General features: G+C 44.8%; 2 protein-coding genes across 5 annotated transcripts in view; one reads left to right on the forward strand and one right to left on the reverse strand.

Annotated features, from left to right (window-relative positions):
- The first annotated feature begins 4,942 nt into the window (after positions 1-4,942).
- Positions 4,943-8,469, forward strand: lhfpl5a (LHFPL tetraspan subfamily member 5a). Its single transcript, XM_076993743.1, has 3 exons — positions 4,943-5,987; positions 7,189-7,428; positions 7,810-8,469. The coding sequence occupies exons 1-3, from the start codon at positions 5,576-5,578 to the stop codon at positions 7,818-7,820; spliced, it is 663 nt and encodes a 220-aa protein (XP_076849858.1). The 5' UTR covers positions 4,943-5,575; the 3' UTR covers positions 7,821-8,469.
- Positions 8,470-9,554: 1,085 nt separating this feature from the next.
- srpk1b (SRSF protein kinase 1b) overlaps positions 9,555-22,103 on the reverse strand; it is a 35,351-nt gene continuing 22,802 nt past the window's right edge. For 3 of the 4 annotated variants that reach the window (XM_076993715.1, XM_076993708.1, XM_076993702.1), the window contains 14 exons: positions 18,931-19,049; positions 18,678-18,786; positions 18,391-18,478; positions 18,034-18,121; positions 17,554-17,660; positions 17,002-17,167; positions 16,243-16,268; positions 15,782-15,998; positions 14,809-15,339; positions 13,766-13,866; positions 13,443-13,550; positions 12,792-12,861; positions 11,276-11,368; positions 9,555-10,999 (listed from right to left, as the gene is read on the reverse strand). In XM_076993715.1, coding sequence (XP_076849830.1) covers positions 10,815-10,999; positions 11,276-11,368; positions 12,792-12,861; positions 13,443-13,550; positions 13,766-13,866; positions 14,809-15,339; positions 15,782-15,998; positions 16,243-16,268; positions 17,002-17,167; positions 17,554-17,660; positions 18,034-18,121; positions 18,391-18,478; positions 18,678-18,786; positions 18,931-19,049 — 2,008 coding nt within the window. In that variant the 3' untranslated portion in view covers positions 9,555-10,814. The remainder of the gene's footprint in view (positions 11,000-11,275; positions 11,369-12,791; positions 12,862-13,442; positions 13,551-13,765; positions 13,867-14,808; positions 15,340-15,781; positions 15,999-16,242; positions 16,269-17,001; positions 17,168-17,553; positions 17,661-18,033; positions 18,122-18,390; positions 18,479-18,677; positions 18,787-18,930; positions 19,050-22,103) is intronic. The other variant, XM_076993724.1, reaches the window with a different exon arrangement.

The raw sequence follows: 22,103 nt of genomic DNA on the forward strand, positions 1-22,103 counted from the left end.
GTTTGCAGAGAGCGGAGTGGGCGTGTCCTTACGACTGCGATTGACAGTCATCCAACCACACACGGCCGCTATTCCCGCCCACTCTAAGGAATAATTGGCCAATTAGACGCCAGCAACCGCTTACCAGAAACCAGACACAGTAGTCATGAATTCAGCGCAACTGTGGCGGCAGCATCTGAGTCGCATTTAACGGCTGTAAATTGAGAATGTCCCTGAGAAGGAGAAAAGTTCGAAATCCAGAATTTAAAACCTCAGACCCTTCTGGGGACCCTTCTGGGGACCCTTCTGGGTCTGAGGGCTGACACAAGGCTGGATGCAAAGAGAAATACTCAACAGGAATGAGCTGTCTGTTGCTATTACACTAAAACAGGTTACAGTCTGTAAAAAAAACATTAATTCCTGAAAAAACTGCAGCATTTTGACATAAGACCTCTAAGCAAGCTCACAGCCAGCCCTGTCCCTCGGGAACTCACTCCTGTTGGAACAAAAAAGCATAGTCCCAATGCACATGCCATAAAAGATTAGGCTTTATGACTCTGCTTTGTAGCCAAAATTGGGTTAACGCGTGAATGTATGCAGCATCTCAGGGGTTTAGGGCTTTAGCGGACTAGTGCAGGATCCAGAGCTACATTCCGCCCCGGTTCACGTGGTGAGTACTTTCACTAGGGTAAATTTTCATTCTGCACTCAGACCTCTTTAAATGACTAATGTGTAAAAAAAAGTGCTGATGTAGACAGAGACATACGATTTGCAGGGTTTACTAACCAGCGCTCAAAGTTGGTTATTGACATTCACCTTAATGTTCTATTCTAACACAACATATGGAAGGAAAAGTACGTTTGTGTGTTAATGTGTGTTTGTGTATGCGTGTGCAGCCATGTGCACACAAACATGCTTTTGAGGGCTTTTTTTGAAACCAATATGCTTGGACATTTCGAACACCACATGATCTTAGAAAAGATGCTGGAGAGATCTGCGGCTTTGCTCCTCGTGTATCTTGTGTCTGCGTATGACCACATTCACATGAGCCTCCACTGCAGCTTTTCGGTGTGTTGAAGGTGTTCGCTGGTATCCAGGTGCATTCAGTTCATTGTATCTGTCTTCTGTCTGTATTCACATCTGGACCCATTCATTAGCTGCCTGGATGGAAGGTGGAAATACAGAGGTGATGTCTACTACAGCTGTGTGATGAGGAAGATGTGCCTATGTCTACAGATGTGTGATGAAGAAGACGACAGAGAAGAGGGAGAGCGACAGAGCAGAGACCATGTGACCCTTTTTTCTTTAATCTTTCTTTGATGTTCCTGTAATCCCCCAGTGTAGTGTTTCTAATTTCGTCTTTAGATATATAATCTGATTCATGTTCTTTAATAAACCCAGTTCAAAATTAAAAGGAATTAAATTAGATTATGCAGTTGCTTTTTGCCAAATCACTGTTCAAGAAAAAACATGGGAACAGGTCAAATACCGAATGTCTCAAAAGCCTTTTACTATATCAACAGTATGGTTCATTGCATAAGTGTGTGTGTGTGTGTGTGTGTGTGTGTGTACAAAACACTGGTCAACAATAGCACATTCTGTGCAATGGATATGGCCTGCTGTGCTCGGCATCATAAAATAAAGTTGGCTATTTGACAACCAGGACTTCAAAGCTTAAAAAAGTGTGTGGGAGGGTGTATGTGTGTGTGTGTATGTGTGTAAGTGTGTTTGGGGGACAGAATACACAACCCAGCCTCAGACCCACTATTACAACAATTTGTCCGCACTCCTTTGCTCTGAGCTCAGAAACACATTTGGACAAGAGAGACGGAGCCAGCAGGCACACGGTCAGCTGCTTCTGACTACATCTAGGTCATCTGTGTGATGAGCATGCCCTTGAGCTCCACTGCAGAGTGCACATGCACACACACTCCCACACACCCTGTCTCACACATCCATACCACCATCTGTGCTGAAAGACAAACCTGCCAGTAGGTTCGGGTTTGAAACCAGCACTCATCCCTGTTTTCATTCAGTGTATTCTTGTACATATAATTTGGATAATGCTTCCTTGCATTCGTCTGTGTGCATTATAGTACCATTTAGTCTCTAAAATTAGTACACATATACCAATGATACATTCTGCCTCAGGCCATTCAAATAGGTGCTATTTCAGTTGATAAATGGTTCGTTCTATTTAATGTCGTGAAATGAGGTCAGTGTTGTTAGAAGAGGCACGCTTGAGGTCAAGTTCTTCTTATCAGTATCCTTTTTATAGAGAGGCTGTCTCTGTTAGATACATGTTATTTACTTTTCATCAGCGCAAAAGGCATTGCTTTAGCCTGCAGCAAAAGAGACCCGCATCACGAGTACACAGACAATAGATGCTTGGTTGTTGTTTGAGGTGCCTGGTGGTCGAGGGCCTTTATGCACCTCCACCTAGTCAGGCTTACGGAGATCTGTCTTGTTTGTGTTGCTGCCTGAGAGGGAGAGGCGTTCCATGTGGCCTTTCAGAGGGCGGAGCTAATTGACTAGGTTACTCTAGCATGCTGGACAAAGAGGCCCCATATGGAAGAAGACGCATTGTGAGGTCACAGAGGATCAGCTGGGGAGTTCTATTAGCTCTGCACTGATGAGCAATGGGCCATGGGAGAATTAGGAACTGCTGTACACTATTGCTCTGACCCCAGAGCACAAGTTATGAACAGCCACCTATGATTCCAAGGATACATGTAAAATATAGAGCGTGTATCATTACACTGTGAAACACTAACTAAACATATAATGCACAGTTAAGACCTTGAAAGGCAAAGTCACGGTTATGGCAGCTATGTTGGCAATAAATAATAAACCCCTTATGGATTAGTGTATGGTTAGAATCATGCAGTCTGTTTTGTCATATCCTATAGCTTGTTTGTGTGGAAACTTTTTAAACTAAGGGACTCCTGAGGATGTGTGCTGGTCGTAAGATCCTTTGCACAACCTGAGGTGCAGCAGATCAAGGGATGAGCATCTGCTTCCTGGTGAGTACTTTCAGCAGCACTCTGAGTATTGAAAAGCTCTATAAATACTCATGTCTCATACAATGTGAGTGCACTCTTCTGTGCTAAGGGATGCCAATCAAGTCTTGAAGCTGGCAGGAGCAATGCAGAAAGGTTTGAGTTTTTAGGCCAACTGATACCACAACACATTGAACTAATAGTCTCTCTCTTGCCTTAGATCTTTAAGCTCTAGGTGTGTGTGTGTGTGTGTGTGTGTGTGTGTGTGTGTGTGTGTGTGTGTGTGTGTGTGTGTGTGTGTGTGTGTGTGTGTGTGTGTGTGTGTGTGTGTGTGTGTGTGTATGGAGGCACTTGTGACCAACACTGCCAAACAACCAATTTTGTGAACAAATATTTAACCTATAATTACTACAATACGAACTGTACCCAATTACATACTGTCTTTGACTGCTGCTGTAAATGTGCAATGCTTGTATAATTCGTCACCCTTTGATGAGTCTAAGTGGCTCTAAGAAACTCCATATCCCAACTGTTAATCATAACAGTTTTAATTATTATAGTTTCCCGTGAGGCTCTCGCCACTGTGGGTACGCCATACTGGGTCATTGCAGGATAAAATTTCGTGCCACTTTGCCACGCGCTTTGGGAGGAGCTTAATGAATAGAGATGAAGAGGTCATTTGAAGTCAGGGTAGGGGGCGGGGATGCTTCGGTGTTACACAGCAGGCTGCTAGATGCTTAGCAGAACTCGGTCTACAAGTCAGGTTCTGTGGTAATGAGTACGTCGTTTCAATTCAGATGACTGCTAGCCATTGCAACCACAAAACGAGTGTGGTACAGTTGTGTCGAATGTGAGTTAGAACAAGACATTGTTTGGACTGCTTTGCAGTTCTAAAATACTGCTGAGGTGGTAAACTCATTAGCGGTAATAACAGGTTACTAAAATCTAATATGTTAACGTTATTTGGGCCTAATGCATCCATAATATGTGGGCTAGCCACTTAGTTTTAATTAGTCAGCAAGTGACATTTTTGTGCGTCGCTTACAGAAAACATGGTATCAGCAGAAACAGATGGCAGTTTCCGTGGGTCGCTTGGAGCTATTCATAACAAAGGCTACGGGACAGCTGAATTGACGGGCGCTTCATTGATTTCTTTAGGCGAACCCATGAGACCAGTGCATTGTTCCGTTGTCTTACTGCCGTTGATTCATATATTTTAATAAGGAATTATTGAGAAATTATGCGTAGTGGCAGGTGATGGCAACAGAGTTGGTGGCATTACGTCCCCCTAAATGACAGTGTTATTTGTCCTTTTATTTTTATAATAATGGTACCAGCATCAACAATTATTTAAATTGACAAGGAGATTCCTCACAGCGCGGAATCAAAGAATTATGAGTTAATGTAATGTAATTACACCATACAAAAGTCAAACAATACACAGTCAAATAACCTATGCCTAGACAAATGAAATTCTAAACTGAAACTGGTTGACAACTTGCGTTCAGACTCCCGCTACAGGTCTACTGTGAACAGATTTGCGATGGATTGTTTTTTTGTGTATTAATGTTGGGCTTTATGATGACGAGAACTTCAAAATTCGAATCGTTCCGTTGCTGCTCTGCTATCGCACTTTCTACAATATTATAGCGACTCCTACTGGATAAGTACCGCAAATAAGTCTATAGGTTAGTACTATGTTGCAAGACTACAGTTACTCTGCAGTTATAAAGTCTTTTAGCAGTCTAATTTAGCCTACATTATCATCAGCATTTTGCACAGAAATGTATCTGGGCAGTATCATAGTCCAAAGGAAACGGATAATGATTTTGGTCTTTTTTACAACTTGGCCTAAACGTTTAAGGGTAAGAAAAACATTTCTTATAGTATTACCGTTAGAAAATGTCATTGAGTACAGAAATTGGGTTACAATATTTCTTTTATGTTATGAAACACTTAGATCATCTGCGAGTTTATCCTATTCATTTCCGTCGTCATAGCTTACTGATAATTACAAGTATGAGGTTAACAACAAGCCGCCACTTACCTTTACAGAAGCCTTTTACCCGTAATTAAAACATTCCTGAAGTGCAAATTCACCATCTGGCACAATACTGACTGGATAAAATGAGGCGTAAGTGGATTCTACGGGTAGGCTTACCATGAATTAGTCATTCCTCAACTTCACAGGAACAAAGTGAAAGTTGTATGTGAATAATAAACGAACCTCCACAACCTTATAATCAGTTGCTTCTCTTATGACACTGTTTACCCATCGCCACTTCTGAACGTCTTTTAGAATTAAGACAACCGGGAAATAACTATTGGCTGGTGTTACTGTCGAAAAGCTATCAGCACCTGGAGCTGTCCACCAACACGTGCGCGACTGGGCCGCGGGAGATGAACCTTAGCTCTTCTGACAGTTTGAATCGATAGGTTGGGAGCTTTTTTGCAGTAAAGAAAAGCTTCACTGAAAGTAAAGAGTGGACGCAGTGTAAGAGACGGTAAGGGATACGCGTAGGCCTCGAATTTTAATCTTTGTTTTGTTTTTTGTTCATTGGACTGCATGCGTTTCGGCACTCGCGTCACCTTCAGAAATGGCCAAACTTATCCCGGCTCAAGAAGCCGCCAGAATTTACCACACAAATTACGTGAGAAACGCACGAGCGGTTGGCGTGCTTTGGACGATATTCACGATTTGCTTTGCTATTATCTCCATGGTTGTCTTCATTCAGCCCTACTGGATTGGAGACAGCGTGGACACTCCTCAGTCCGGCTATTTTGGACTCTTTCATTATTGTATCGGGAACCCCATCACTGGAGAACTAGTGTGCAAAGGAAGCGCTTTGGACTTTGGCTCCATTCCGTCTGGAGCATTCAAAACCGCCATGTTTTTCGTGGGCATTTCGTTCCTTTTGATCGTTGGAACAATCGGTTGCTTTAGTTTATTTTTCTTCTGTAATGCCGGTAGTGTCTACAAGATCTGTGCGTGGATGCAGCTTGCGTCTGGTAAGCGCCACTGTTTTTTTTTCTATCTACTGCTTTTTCATGACCCTGGCAAGCCAACAGACTCGTTTGACAGTTTTATATGCAGTGTGAGCTGCCCAGTGTCTTTAAATTATGTTCCTAAAAAGTAAGAATGCCAGACAAGAGTAATAAATATAAAACGCTCTCTTAAAGAAGAAACGAAATTAAGTATTCAGCACCATGGTTAGTTCCAGATATAGCTTGCTATATTATGAAATTATTGCTAGTTTAGACGTTTGGATACTAAACAGGCAACAATTAACTGGATCACTCCCTTTTTGTCAGTGGAGCAACACTGAAGGAGTTGATATCTGATCCCTTGAGTCAGGAAGAGAGAAATCTCCACTGCTGAATAAAACACGCAATCTTAAATGAAACTTTGCTGTGTTTATTGTTGGAGAGATGGATGTGCTGCAGTCATATCTCATTTCAATGCTGGCGATGTTGCTGTGTTGTGTAGCAGAAAGAAACAACACAAATCAGTGCAAAACTTCAGGACTTAAAGTCCAGAACATTAAGAGTTAAAAAGCAAAACATAAGGCTCACTTAAGGCTCACTTAAAAGACATATAAAAAGTTTTTACTATGGTGTGAACCATTCCTATGAACTCCATAACAACGTATTATGTAACATATTTACCTAAGCGGCATAAGAGAAAGCCAGACTGAAAGATTGTCCAGTAAGCCAACACCTGAGCCTACAGGGTGGTTGTCCTGGTAAATGGAGAAAGTAACAAATATAGTATGACACTGCGCTAGGTAAATAATAGATATCAGCTTATCCAGTTCCCTACCCACAATACATGACTAGCCAGAGTTGCCTGGCAACTCTGAGGTCAATGAAGTTTGGAGTCGCACCACAGTGCTCCATTTTATAAAAGATAAATCAGGAACAGAAAGACAACAAAAAGAACAGAAATATATTTTTCTTTAATAATTGTACACATGGGAACATTTTATGTCCGTTATAGTTTTCTTCATAGGTAATTTCCTTGTAGCTGAGTTAACTTTTGGACAGGAAAATGTAGTTTCTAGACAATTCAAAGCATGTCTGACAACAAAACTGTCCACGATACCAACAGCAATGGGTCACATCTCTCCGGCTTTCTGCTCTTTGGCTGTCTTGAAATCATTTCTCCATGTTTATGAAACGGTGATGTCCGTACCCCCCCTTCACTCCCCAGCCACATGTATGGTTGTAGGCTGCATGATCTACCCAGACGGCTGGGACTCGGAGGAGGTGAAGCGGATGTGTGGCCAGCGTACAGATAAGTACACCCTGGGCAACTGCACAGTACGCTGGGCCTACATCCTCGCCATCATCAGCATCATGGACTCCCTCATCCTCTCCTTCCTGGCCTTCGTACTGGGCAACCGGCAGGACAAACTACTGCCCGAAGACTTCCAGGTGGAAGAGAACAAAGGTAGTGAAAAATTAGATAACTGTACAGGATTAATTATGAATCTATGTATTCTATGTATTGTTTGGCAGTGTTGGTCGCATGTGGCTTATCTTGGCCAGATGAGTCAGTTCAAAATGATTGTTTGCATTCTACAGCAACTTAATAAATGCTGTTTTGGTATCAAGATGAGCAATTGATAGAGCAGACTCCTCTTTGAAATGGTTGTGCTATTACTACATTTTTATCAAGCACAATTAATTTATGAGATAAGAGGCAATAATTACGGGAGGAAAGCATTTGATTTCTTTTTGAAGTGGCAGTTAATACATAAAGAGTCTTTTGTGCAAGATTTGTGCTTTAAACAGTTGTTTTGCAAGACTCATGTCAAATGTTCTGTTTCAGAAGAAGCATGATGCCTCCGACGGATATCTGAACCATGATGGGACATCTGAACCATAACTGGACAATCTGAACCCACCTGAATTATGTGTCCCAAATACCCCCACCCCCCCACGCGCACACACACACACTTGTCCTTTATCATTCTCTTCAAGTATAATCTGTGAAATTTGGAATATTCTTGTTTGACAAGCCAAACATTAGAAGATGTCCTAATTTATGAAATGTGTTCACTCTGGGATCTGCACTGTAGCCTACATATTAATGTACACTGACCAGTTCTAACATTAAAACCACTGGATTGATATTGTGTAGGTCCTCCTTACGCCACGAACACAGCCCTGAACCTACGATGCATGAACTCCACAAGACCTCTGCAGAGTTGTCAGTAGCGGATCCTTTAAATCCCATACGCTGTGAGGTGGGGCCAATCTGGACAGGACGTTGTCCAGTCCTGATGCTCATATGGGTATCAGCATGCCTCGGTTCACCATTGTCCTACTCTGGGACCACTTTCAGTAGTAGAGTCAGACCACTGCATGCTGGGACCACACCCTGCAAGACCTACCATTTTGGAGAGGTTCCTCAGTTTCTCAGAACCTTACATTTGCCCAGATTTCCTGCCCGTGTTTCCTTTAAGAACACTGTTCACTTGCTGCCTAATATACCTCAGCTGTCCACAGGTGCCATTGTAATGAGAGGATATTAATCACTTCACCTATCAGTGCTTTTAATGTTATGGCTGGTGTGTATACACTACTGTGCAGGGGAAGGCTTCTCTCAATGCTAAGTGCATATGCTTTGTGAATGTGAAATACAGGTTGGTTGTTTTTTCCAAACCAAAAGCACAGTGAAGTAAATGTTTCCATTGTTTTACCATTGCTTGGACTGGTCTGACAGGTTTAACCGTGTGATTACAGAGTAGCTTTATGGTATTCAGTTACTGTTAATATAATACATGCATGTACTAATACATGCTTTTAAACAGGATTATTCTTCTGTCCTTTGTTCTTTCATAATGATTCGAGGTATTCTGTCTATACAGGGTATCTGCACATTTTTAAATCTCAAATTCAATGACTTTTAAGACCTTTTTAATACCTCTCACAAGAAAAAATAATACTATTACCGGGGATGCTGGTGTGTTCCACATCGTTGAGGGGGGGGGGGGGGTGGTTGGGGGTGGCGAACGAGAATTGTTGACGGGGGGGGGGGGGGGGGTGGCGAACGAAAATTGTTGACGTTGTTGAGGCCGTATTCTCCAACGCTAGAAATCTAGCACTAGGACCCTGGAGCGGTTATTTTCTGCATTAGCGCTAGATTCGGCAAAGTTCACATCGCGCCAGAACAACTGAACAACACACACTTATAATAATTTAATGCCTCCCCTCATAAAATTCCAGACATTTTAAGACATTTTTAGGCCTTGAATATGGAAAACTAAATTTAAGACATTTTAAGACTTTTTAAGGACCCGCGGGTACCCTGCTATAGTGCAAGCATTCACACTTGCTAGACACAAAGTGTATCATGACCTAAGTGCTGACAACTAGAATGAGGAGCCAGAATAGGCCACACCCCTTGGACATACAAACAAAAACCACGGTAACCATGTTAGCCTCGTCAACACTTATGTCCACTACAGAGTGCTTCTTGATTTGAGCTGAAAGTCATTTAAGCTAACGTAGAAAGAGAAGGCGCAATTGAAGCAAGTAACAATTAAAAAAAAAAACGAATCAGCAGTGATCTAGCTTTTCAAAACCTTTATTCATAATTACAGAATAATTACAGAAATGGTTTTAGTTCAGCAGTAACAATCAACAGCAGAGTGTCTGAAGGAGAGAAAGCTGAAACGACAAGAACTGTGCTTGTGGGGACTGGAAAAGGTCAAAGGTGAAAGTGTCTCATACAAAAGAGAGAGGGAAAGCCAGGGTCCCTCACAGTACATGACTCCCGCTGTCCTCATTCAGAAGTTTAAAAAGAGCCAAAGTGATTTTGCCTCAAGCAACATCAGCCTAATCTCACGAATGCACAAACGCACGTTTCAATGCATCTTTGTACTGGTTACTCACACACTGACCCTCGAGCCATTCAGCAAAGCCGTGGCAGAAAACGCAAAGCAAGTTCTTTAAAACTGTACAATTCAGACAGCACGTGTGAAGAACAGAGCCACCTTTGGGACAATAATGTACAAAACATGAGAAGATTTAACTGCTTCTGTGTTTGTTGGAAATGCTACAGCAGTTCTATGATGAAAACCATTTTATTTCTTATTATGCTGACTTAATGAAATGGATGCATCACTGCAGTGACCGTACAATACTTCTGGTAATCATTAAAAAAACCCACGTATTTATTTATTTTTTATTACTTTTTTCCATTAAAAAAACAGTTTTATTCTTGCACTGAGCAGCAGCTCTTCTGAGTTTAAGCCAATAAACTTGCAGTTCAGGTCCTCTATGATCTTATAAATCTCCAGTAATCTGACGAGCGGTTGCTGATGACCTACAGCCTGCCTTAGAGAGAAACATTCAACGTAGTCGGGGCTTTAACAGCCTTTTACTGGAGAAAGAGCACAGAACAGTGTCACTAGGTCCCTGCGTCCTTCAGTACTGCTATCTGAGCATGAATATTTCAAACAAAGAGACAGACACCTTTCAAACAAATCAACATCTGGTTAGACATTTACTACTGACACACAGGAGAGAGAGAGAGAGAAAGAGAGAGAGAGCGCAATCGATTGAAACGAAGGCTTAACTCAAGTTAGACCCAGTACATAAAAAGGAATATGAGAAATAGATAGATTGGCGTGCTTGAACTCCTCACATTTCAACACTAGCCAAGGTGTCGCCTCAGCAGACGGTGTCGCTACAACTCGTAGTCTCAAACGAGGCTGAGCATCGATGAGAGTGAGCTCAGAGTCTGCCCGGGTTACTACGCAAAAGTTTGAGATTGTGTGTGTGTGTGTGTGAGACAGAGAGAGAGTGTGTGCTGGAGGCTTCTGGCCACTAGGGGGCGATCCAGGCGTGGCGGAGGCACTCGGCCGCCGTAGCCCGTTTCTCTGGGATCAAGTCGAGCATGGGGAGGAGGAAGCTGGAGAAGCTCTGCGCCTCCTCCTGCGGCCACTCGTATTTCTCCACCAGGACATCCATCAGACCCCACGGCTTGAGCTTGGTGATGTGTCTCAGATCACCTGAGGCCAAGACACACACACACACACACACCACAGAACAGTTAGCCGCTAATTCATTGGCACACACACAGATAACTGGACAAGCACACTCGCCACACGGGACTCTTGTGCCACAGAGAACGGAGTAGCAACACATGCCCCGTTCATCGGCCAGTAAAACTCGCACAAACCTGCCAGACACATCACGCGCTATTCCTATGCAGGGGAAGTGAGCACTGGCTGGGCCGGCAGGTGTGTGCAGGATTGAGGGAAGGCAGGGAAGGTCTCTCGGCTCACCTTTCTTGGTGAAGAACTCCTTGGAATATTTGCCATTCAAAATAAGCTTGCGTGGAACCTTCCCCAGAAGTTCAATTATCAGTGCAATGTGATCTGTTCATGAGAAGAAAAGTTGGTGTATGTTATTATTATGCAGGTATTTTAGCATACTCACACACTCACACATGCTTGTACACACATACACAAACATGTGCATGAGTGTGTGTGTGTTTTTTCCATGTATGTAGACGTATTATTATGCAGCGGTTCAGCCTACTTATGCCAGTTGATTGCAGTGTGCGTCATCCCTGGCAACATGCAGCATAAAGTCCACACTGGCCCGGGAGTTTATGTATTAACTGCTCTTATTAAACATGCATGCGAGTGTTAATTATGGAGCACAACACGCTTTAACATTGAGCAGCATTGTGCCTGTGCCCCTCAGCTGGGGGTGGGAAGTGAATGAAGGCACGCTACCTTCTCACTGAAGACACACAGGAAATAGGAGGAGATCATGCAGAGCAGTGTGGGATGATTTAACCAGAGAGCACACAAAGTAGGGGTGTATTCAACTAAGGATTTTCATAGTCGAATCTGATTCGTCTGCTTTTCCCTTTAGTCGACTAATAGTCGAATCGGGTTTATTTTATTTATTTTTAGAGCGCCTTAAACGGTCGTTCTCATTCAGGACTTTTTTCCTCTTAAAAGTAAAAACCTAAAACACTTAGATAAATGAATAAACACGGTAGGTTGGCTTTATTCAGCTTTTATTTATTTACTTTTTTTTTATGAAACGTTAGAGAACATTAACAGTCAGAGCGCATTTCGCATATCGAACTGTCCGTGCAAAATGTCAAGAATATTTTAAATAAAATATGCCTGCCTGAAAATATTTTTAAAATTGCCACACAACAGCAAAAAAATACAAGGAAAGGTTCAAGTAACGGGGTTTAAAAGCAAACAACAACAAAAAATGTTTATAGACCTACTTGAGACGCACCGCGACGACACGACCGAAACGACAAACTTTTTTTTTCGCCTTACGCGTTTTAAATGGTATGCCATGTTGGTTGTTGTCGTGCGAAATGAAAGACGTTGATGACATAAGTTGCACTTTACTTTGTTTGATTCATCTTTATGTTTTTCAAAATACTTTTGAAGTTTTTTAGTAGCCATTATAATCTCGGCAGATGCTGCGTATTCTGTAGCGTGTTCAGCTCCGCTCGTTTGGATTGTGCAACAGCAGGGTGTGATTTATTAATGTGTAGTAAGGAAGATGCCTATTGTTAATGCGCAAACATCATTTTTTAAATATTTATTAACAGAAATTTGGATGATTTTATTTGACAAAAGGCTATATATAACGAAAACAAAGACATTTCATGTAACAACTAATGCTTAGCTGCATCCTTGGGCACCCCCATGCAGTCAGAATGGTACATTCGACTAAGACGTTCATAGTCGACTAGGGGGTATAGTCGACTATAGTCGAATCAGCGACTATTGCAGGTCACCCCTAACACAAAGGTTAAATTACCTTCGTCTCTGGAGTAATCCTCTCCAGAATGAGGTTCAAAAAGGTAATCGCCCGTCGCCAACTCAAATGCCTGGAGAGAGAGAGACACACACACACATACACACACACATCACCATATCACCACAGTAGGTCTCTAAGGCCAGATGTACAGTATACGATCACATGACACATAAGGGTATAAGATTGTTTGTGTATGACTGTGGAACATGCGCTTTGTGTGTGTGTGTGTGTGTGGGAGCTAAAGGTCAGGCTGCCCTCCGAGCCCTGCAGTGACCAGCCAATTGATGTAACTGTGTGTCTCTCCATTGTTTGACGGAGTGGGTTTGAAATGGCGCCTCGGAGAGAGACGTGTGTGTGTGTGGTGAAGGGTGCTGAGGCGGGGCTCAGAGTGGAGGCCGTCTGGCCACATGTGGGCCGAGGCAGCACGGGGGGCCTGTGGAGCTGCACTGACTAAAATAACAACACTGACTGGACCAGTGTTACTGGCCTACACACCCAGTCACACAGCACCCTGTGGTGCCAAGATGGTGGTGCGGCGTGTGGCGTTTGTGTATGTGGGGTGAGCGTGGTGTGGTGTATGTGATGGAGGTGGGATGTGGTGATTAGGTATACGGTGTGTGTGTGTTGTGCGTGTGTATGTGCTGTGCCTACCATGCATGCCGTGCTCCAGATGTCTGCGGGCGTGCCATAGCCCGCTCCAATCAGCACCTCCAGAGAGCGGTACTGCCGTGTCTGAATATCATCGGTGAAGTGCTTGTGCTGAGCACAGTGGAAAGGGCAGAGCAAGGGAGGACAGGAGAGAGAGAGAGAGAGAGAGAGAGAGAGAGAGAGAGAGAGAGAGAGAGAGAGAGACACTCAAAAATAAACCCAACATGCTGGTACTGCAGAGAGACAACCTCAAGTGGAGGGTCCAGAAAGTTCTAGAAGAACGATTTGAGAACATGATCATTATGCGGGTCGTCTGCTCCACTCACCACCCAGCAGGCGTTGCCCAGGTCAGCGATTTTGACGTGGATCTTATCAGCGTTCAGCGGCTCCAGAGGGTTGACCAGCAGGTTCCCGGCTGCTAGTTTAGCTGCAGGACAGTGAGACAGGAGAGTGCAGAGGCATCATTACGACGGCTCCGCCCCTCACGCCCCTGCAGCAGAACGCCAGCCGTCTTCACTCGTGCAGCATTTAACCGTCCACTCAGACGCGGAGCTCTGGGTGTGAACTTCCCAGCCAATCAATAATGTGGATCAATGAAGGTGCTATAATGACTCAGCAGATACCAACCATCTAGGAACCTGACGCTGCAGAAAGGAGGACTGGCAGACTCTGCAAAGCGCAGATATGAGAATCCAGCCATCGTCCTTTCCAGCCAGTCTATTAGGGATTGGTTTCACATTTATAACTGGATTTAAAGGGGTAAAGCAAAGACTGCAGTTTGTTCAGTCCAGAGAGTGAAGCAGCTCCAGTCCGTGGGCATACAGCAGGCAGCACAGTGACTGATTCATTAACTACACTGACAGCTAGAAGATATCGATCTATAAACAGTCTGATGAAAGTTTAGTTTAGCATTTGACCTGATTAACCTCCACATCAATAAATGTCAATTTCAAGTCCAATAATGATTGCATTATTTTGTTCAAGGGGAGAGAGTGAAAAGCATCCAATCCCTATAAATTACAAGAGCAGTAATATTTTCCAGCATGATCATACAACACAGCTGATTTGAGGGTAGACCCACTCCTGAGAAGTCAGCTCTGGTTTATTTGCTCCAATGATGGTTTTGCAAGCACACGACAAAAACACAAAAACAAAACCTTAAAGCTTAATTAAAATATGAAAACCACAAACACAAAAGCAATTAGTTAGAAGTGTGTTAGAAAACCCACAAGACCCAAAGACAGAAAATCTGGAGGCCATCTCCATGGGGAAAGCACAACAGAAAGGGAGAGAGGTGGAGGTTAGTAGAGAGCACACGGTGCAGGGTGGGGGAGAGAGAGCACCTCCTCCCACAGCGCTCCTCACTGACCGTCCTTCAAACTCTCCTCTGCGCCTGCCTGCAAGCTCGGCTCCGCCTCCAACGCGGAGTCCGCCTCCTCCTTCAGGGTCTTCTGTGCGGTGAGACCCGGCTCGGCCGCAGGGCCCTCCCGACCCCGTGTGCCGGCAGGGCGTTTTGTCCCCGCCGTGGGGCCCTCCTCCGCTCTGGGGCCCTCGTGACCCCGCATCTCAGCCGGGCCCTTCTGCCCCACCGTGGGGCCCTTCCCGTCCTGCGACACCCTGGGGCCCTGTGACTCAAGCACATCGCATCGCAAAGGTCCATTACCGTCTGCGGTGGGGGCGGGGCGGTCGGGCTCGCCTTGGGCCGCACCATTGCATGCTGGGTAAGGGTTAACGGGCTGCGGGTCCGAGCACTCGGTGCCACTGTCGTAAGGGTTGGCGGGGGTCTCGCTGTTTGCCTGCTGCTGAGCGTGGGGGTCTCTGTCATGCTCAGGGCCCTGGCTGTGGCTGCGAGTGTCTGTGGCACGCTCACTGTGCTGACACCAGCCGTCTGGAGCACCGTCTGCATTAAACACCAAGCACAGAACGCACTACTGAGTGTGTGCCAGTAAGAACATTACAAAACTATTTCTGTCTACTACTAATGCCCTTTGTCTAAATCAATCCACTTAAATATGCCATTGTTAATAATGTAGAAAATCATCGAGAGACACAAACGTTACATCAGTTCATTCTGAGGTATAATCAGCTGTGAGTCAGACTGGAGCTCCGCCTCACCAGACGGAATAACTTTACAGCTAATAACTTCACAGCTGAGCTACAGGTGCATCTGAGCGCTGGATGATGGGCTATTCCTGTCATCCAAGAGACACGTCCCATGAAGTCACTGTCACTGTCAGTGCAAGTCTTCATTACCAGCATACGCTACTTGAACATTCCTTTTCTAGGCTAACTTCTGAATCTGTTCTCTCTCTCTCTCATCAGTCCATCCCACCCCCACGCACCCAGAGTGGTCTCGGCTGGGATTTCCTGCAGGGTCTGACTGTTGGGAACTGACGGTGTGCTGTCGGGGGTTTCGGCGTCTTCGTCCTCCTGGTCCTCCGGCCCCTCATTGGCTCTCTCCAGCCCCTCCATGTCCAGGACGCGTTTCTCCAGCAGCTCCGCCTGCCGTCTCTGCTTCTTCTTCAGCTTCTTTCTCTTGTTCTTGGACATCTTCACTGCCTGAAAGGGGGTGGAGGAGTGGGGGTGGAGGAGTGGGGGTGGAGGAGTGGGGGTGTGATGGCACCTCCACCTGTTACGTAATGGCAAACAGGTGCAAAGCAACACCAACGATCCTCGAATGCACACAAAGGCCTTGTGCTAAGGGCAAACCTCGCCACCCATCAAGCACTTTCAGCACAAGTGTCACAGGACGCAGTGAAGGGTGGAGTGAAAGGTGGAGTGAAATCACTGCAACAGTTCGTACCTGTTTAGGGACTGGAGCTGTGCTGACTGTAAAAACGAGAAAGAGAGAGAAAAGAAATCCAGCTATTAGTTTCAGTTTAGCACCAACGACACCAGACAAACTGAACCACAAGTGTAGTTGTAGCGTGTGGAGACGTAGCCTTGGACCAGCTGGAGAGCTGCTTCACCGAACCTCTCCGGAGAGATTGAGACGAAAGGGACTATCACGCACTTGACTGGGGGACGTGTTTATTTCTGAATCCAAGCAAATGACTCACAGCGTCCTTTTTTTTAGATGTGCACACTCGATTTAATGTTTGGGTGTTTTGCACGGTTTTCTCTACAGAGGCACGATGCACTACTTTCGCTGATTAAAACAATGCATCAAAAGCTGGAACAGCAGGGAGCTTGTTTGGTTTCTACAACCAGTAATGATGCAGCTCGTCTCACAAACGCGGCTCAGAGAGGCCAAACGAAGAGCAACACATTCAGTGATGTGTACCATCAGATCATCATTTAATATATTAACCTCAAAAGCGTGCAACTTCAAGATCAGAGAACTTGTTTGGTGTCAGTGTAGCGAATGTGCACACACACACACACACACACACACACACACACACACACACACACACACACACACACACACACACACACACACACACACACACCCTGCTCCTGGAAAGGCACCTTCCAGTATCCCAGACTTAACCTACTATTGAAACCCCAATAGCAGGGCCAGACACATCAGGCATATGCAGCACATACAAGTGGGCGTCACCTGCGGAGCCGGACGGAGGCGGAGCTCCAGACCTCTGCCACTCAGTAGCCTCGGCAGCCAGCCGCTTGATATAGGACTCGTTGACGCTCATTAAGATATTTTCCGGCTTTATGTCCGTGTGGATGATCTTGCACTTGGTGTGCAGGTAGTCCAAGCCTTGCAAAACCTACACAAAACAATGTACAAAGACCTTTATGCTCAACACGTCATCAGTTATAAAGCTGTACCTTTCAAGCACATAATGTACAATCCACTGCAGGATTGACCATAAAATCAAATATTGTATGCGAGATCTGTACCATCATAATGAAACACTCTAATTTGACAATCATGCCTTTCCAGATCCTTCCATTAGAAAATGACCAGCTCTCTTCGCCCACATCTAAAACCCACTTCCGTTGCCACTTTTATCTTTGACCTGTTGTGCAGAGAAGTCTTTAAAGGCTCTGCAGAGCTATGATGAGTCATTCTCCAGACCATCCCGCCCTGCGGCCCAGAACACGCGTTACAACGTGGGAGGTGCAGAAGAGCCGTGTGCCTGGCGCTCCGTACCTGACGGATGATGCTTTTCACACAGGGTGGGGGCAAACCCTGGTAGTCAGACTTGATGATCCATTTCAGCAGGTGGTGACCGAGGACCTCGAACACCATGCACACATCTGCGAGGGGCCGAGTCAAGGTCAGCGGGAAGGTCAGGTGAGGGAAGGGCCAGCAGTGGGAGGGGCCAGCGACACCAGTTCTTATTAAACAGTAAAGCAGATTTATAATCCCACACGAGAGAGCAGAAGGTCTGGGTTTTAGCGCCGCTCCGGAGACAGCGGAAGGTCTTTGTGAATTACTGCAGTAATAATGGTTTGTACGTGCAAACGCTGCATGCAAAATACTCTAAACCAACAAATGAAACCAAAAATAGATGAGAAACTAAACACAGCCATCATTCCTGAGTAGAGCATCTGTGCTAGCTGACTTTCAAGCACTCTTAACACGAAAATGTCATATATGCAGATGTCACAGATGCAAAGCAAAGGATACGAGTACCATTGACACCTGAAATTTTAAAATCGTCTAGCAACTGCACCACTTTCTCTCTGCTGGGATCATTGGGGTCGTTGTTCCTCACCTAACCGGGCAGACAGGAAATGCAGATTTTCTTTAGACAGCTTTCAAATCTCAAAACATTTTACCACAGTTTGCTTTTTATTACAGCTTAAATGTTAACAGCTTTTCTATTCAGAGGAAATTGCTTCGGATATGTGGGGGGACTGCAGGGGTTGTTCGTTATTTCCGAATCTCAGAGTGGAATTTAGTCTAGAATGTGCTGACGCAAAAGGGCTCCGGTGAATCATCACAATGGTCACCATGGCAGCAGGGGTGTTGGAGGCAGCTCACCGCACGCAGGAGTTTGATCTCGTCCAGGGCCGTTTCCGTGTAGTGCTCTGCACTCTTCACCACCTTCATGGCCACAAAGCGCTTCGCCCTAACACACACACACATCCGCTGTCACTGGACTTTACTTCATACTTTACATAGACGTAAATGAAGACTGAACGAGATGAAGGAGTGAGTGCATGTGTAATGAACAAATGCACGTAGAGACTCCAAGTGTACAGGAAAACAATCACTTGAGAAAACTGGACTAAGTGGACAAGACCAGAATAAATGGAGCTGGAACTCACTGGATGTCCCATGAGAGCCACACAGTAGAGAAATGACCCCAGCCCAGCTTGCGGATCACATGGTAACGGCTGTTGAACAGGTCACCGATCTTCACGTGGTGATAACCACCTGCGCGGGATCACCATCAACACCAAAGAAAATCATGACAAATACCGAGAACCCCAACTCGGTGTCTTATGCAGTTAGTCTAAAAACGGCCTGCGTGTGAAACAAGGCTGTGTGAGAACTTCATGTTCCTCCTAAACCCTTCACCTTTGCAGTAGTCATTGGGGTCTTCTTGCTCCTCGTCGTCCGAACCGAGGATCTCCTCCTCTTGGTCCTGCAGAGCGGAGTGCAGCGGCTGGGTGGAGCCCCGTGGGTGGGGCTCGGTCCTGTGGGGTGGAGAAGGTGTGTGGTCAGCACACAGAGACAGTGCAGGCAGCTGCATCCTGATAGATGTTGGGAGTTAGGCAGGGGCGTCCCTGCAGCGTGCAGGACACGAGGAGGGTGGACGGATCACATGCGGCTCGTCCCATTACTGTTACTGGGTTTCAAACAACAGAGGTCCTGCTACTACGACCACCGCTGCTGCACCTCCATTACTGCTCATTTACCGCCTCTCATTCGTCTCTGTGAAGACAGGCAGCAGTTGTACGTGGGGGATTATAGAGTGAGCAGTGAGTAAACCAAGCTAAGGGGTAGGGGTGGGCGATATGGGAAAAAAATAGTATCACGATTTTTTTCATAAAATCACGATTTCGATTTTTTATCACGATCTTCCATCCAAAAAAAAACAAAAAAAAAATGGGGCTACAAAGCTTCTTTTTAAGCAGATTTAAATGAATGATATTGCAATTTTCCATGTGCAAACAAAAAATGTAAACAACACACGTGACACTGTCACGTAGGGCTACGCCCCCCTCTCCTAGCTGTCACTCCGGTTTCCCTGTTCCTCATGTCTGTTGTTCCCTGCTCCTTGAACCCGCCTTGTTGTGTGTTTCTATGGTTTCCCCACGTCTGCCACGCCCATGTCGTTATTGTCTTCACCTGTTTCCATAGTTGCCAGGTTTGCGGTTTTCACGCCAAATTGGGCTTGTTTGAAAATCCTGCCGCGGGTAAAAATTCTGGGGTCGCGGGGTGCGGTTGGGCCACCACGGGGGTTACAAGTCAAGACAACGAATCGATCGCGATATAATACTTAATTTGTCTCCATTTTAAACACTTTGGGCTAGTTTATGCTGCAGAAGGGCGGGTTTTACACTGACTTTGTGCGGGATATGGGACCTGGCAACCCTGCCTGTTTGTAGTCGAGTTCAATGTATTTATAGTCCCCGTGTCTCCCATGTCGGTATCGGTTATTTTGTGCTACTTACCTGTTTATTCTATTGCCTCGTTCGTGCTCTAGTGGATTTAACTGTTTCTGTTTCGTCTTCATCGTAAGTACGTTCAGCCTAGTCTTTGTTTCCCCTGCCTTTTGTTCTTTGTGCCACCATGCCCGTTTATATTTCATGTTCGTGCCTTGTTTTGTTCTTTGTGCCACCATGCCCGTTTATATTTCATGTTCGGACTGCCTACCCGTTGGCCCCTGCCCGGTATTACGACACTACCTTTGGAGTTCCATTCAATAAATCTCGCTCTCCTCAGCTTTTGTGTCCGCCTCCCTGCTCTGTGTCACGCAGTTGCTTACAATGTTAAAGTGCACTATTGCACTAAATATTTTCCAGCACTTTAAACTTAAAAGTTAAATATTTATACATATAGTCGAAATGATTAGATATAATTCGCTTTTTTATTCACATTATTTAATGGTGGTTTATTTTCAAAACGCCCAATCTTAACGTCTTCACGTTCTCTCATGTTTCGTCCTGGAATTACAAGAGGCTCGTATTTGTTAACGTAAAGAGAACTGATCAGTCAGACAGATATTTGTTGTGAAACGAAGTAGTTACAATTTCAAGCATTTTCAAGTAGGCTACTTAGCCTAAATTCCAGCACTTTTCAAACCTGAAACACAAAGCAACATTAAAATTCGTCAAGTAAATGTTCCTTCCTGTTTTTGAGGGGTGTTTCTTTATACTACCACATATCGTTCGCGCGAGGTGTGGCGGAGTCGCGCGCTATGGTCACTTGTGAGACGGCTGCCCGCATTGTTTCACTTTCGGCATATTACTTGGGATGTCTACGTCTCAAGTGATTGAATAAATTTGTTGTACTGGCATCGGACGTTTTCACATGTTCTTTGCACACTTTACATATCGCTGTAGTTTGGTCTTGGTCAGTGGAAGAAAATCCGAATCAATTTCAGTTTATAGAGGTGGATTGCCTCTTCTTTACCAGCTCCTCGGTTTGGCTTTCAGCCATCGTTGTCCACTTTTAGTTTTTACAAACACAACATGGAGGCGTGGAAGACGCACAGTTCGCTGTGATTGGTCAGTCCTACGTCTGACGCATCGGTGGGAACCAGCATAAAAAAGTAATTGCACTGATTGGCAAAGGCGATCTATACGATTTCTCTAATTTGGTAGATCGCCTGCGATTCTCCACTCGTTATCGCCATTCACGATTTTATATCGTCATATCGTGCACCCCTACTAAGGGGGTGTCGAACATTTGAGCACATCTCCACTTTATGCATATGAGAGGCAACCGTCGCTGGACAGCAGCCAATCAGTCAGTGCGTTCAGTCATGGCACAAACTTAAACCAGCGCTGTGACTAGTTGGATGAGACTAGTTCCTGTACTTTTCAATACGGCTGTGCACAAAAACAGATATGTTATACACTGGCTGAAGTATTTCTTGCGTCAGCGTTTCATTAAGACTATGGGTGTGTTTAAAAAATCGATTTTTCAATTCGAATCGATCTTCATTTGAATGATTCGATATCGATTTATTAAACCTGAGATCTATCTTTAGAATTGGCCAATTTTCCCCGCATATGCGTACCGTTTTAACATCTCGCGTTTTATCTTGTTTAGGTGTATGAACCCTGCAAACATGACTTTGTTCATTGCGCTGAAGCGCAGCGCGCACAAAGTTACAAAATTCAAGAGGTGCACGACCTCGCGAAGTGACAGCGCACGAGCGGAGCCAACGCAATTGCGTCGTTTTCGGTGTGCAGACCCTCACGCCGGTCGCGACGTATCAAGTATAAAGCTGTGACGTTTTCTCAACAGCTGACAATATTGTTACTGCAAAGGAGCTGTCTCACTCCTCAACATGTTGATCAGCTCATTTTCTTGCAGAAAAATTTGACAATCTCCAAGATGTCAGAAAGCAGTCATGAATAAATCTTAGTTTTTGGACCTTAGTGTTTACACTTTAAAGGGCTGTTCAAAACCGCTTTCAATGCCTTATCTGGTAAAGGAGCTATGTGGAAGTGTGTGCATTAATTGATATAAAAAAGTTGTTCACAGTATAAACACTAATATCTTAATACATTTTAATA

Source organism: Brachyhypopomus gauderio, chromosome 1, assembly GCF_052324685.1.
Source record: "Brachyhypopomus gauderio isolate BG-103 chromosome 1, BGAUD_0.2, whole genome shotgun sequence".
NCBI lineage: Eukaryota > Metazoa > Chordata > Actinopteri > Gymnotiformes > Hypopomidae > Brachyhypopomus > Brachyhypopomus gauderio.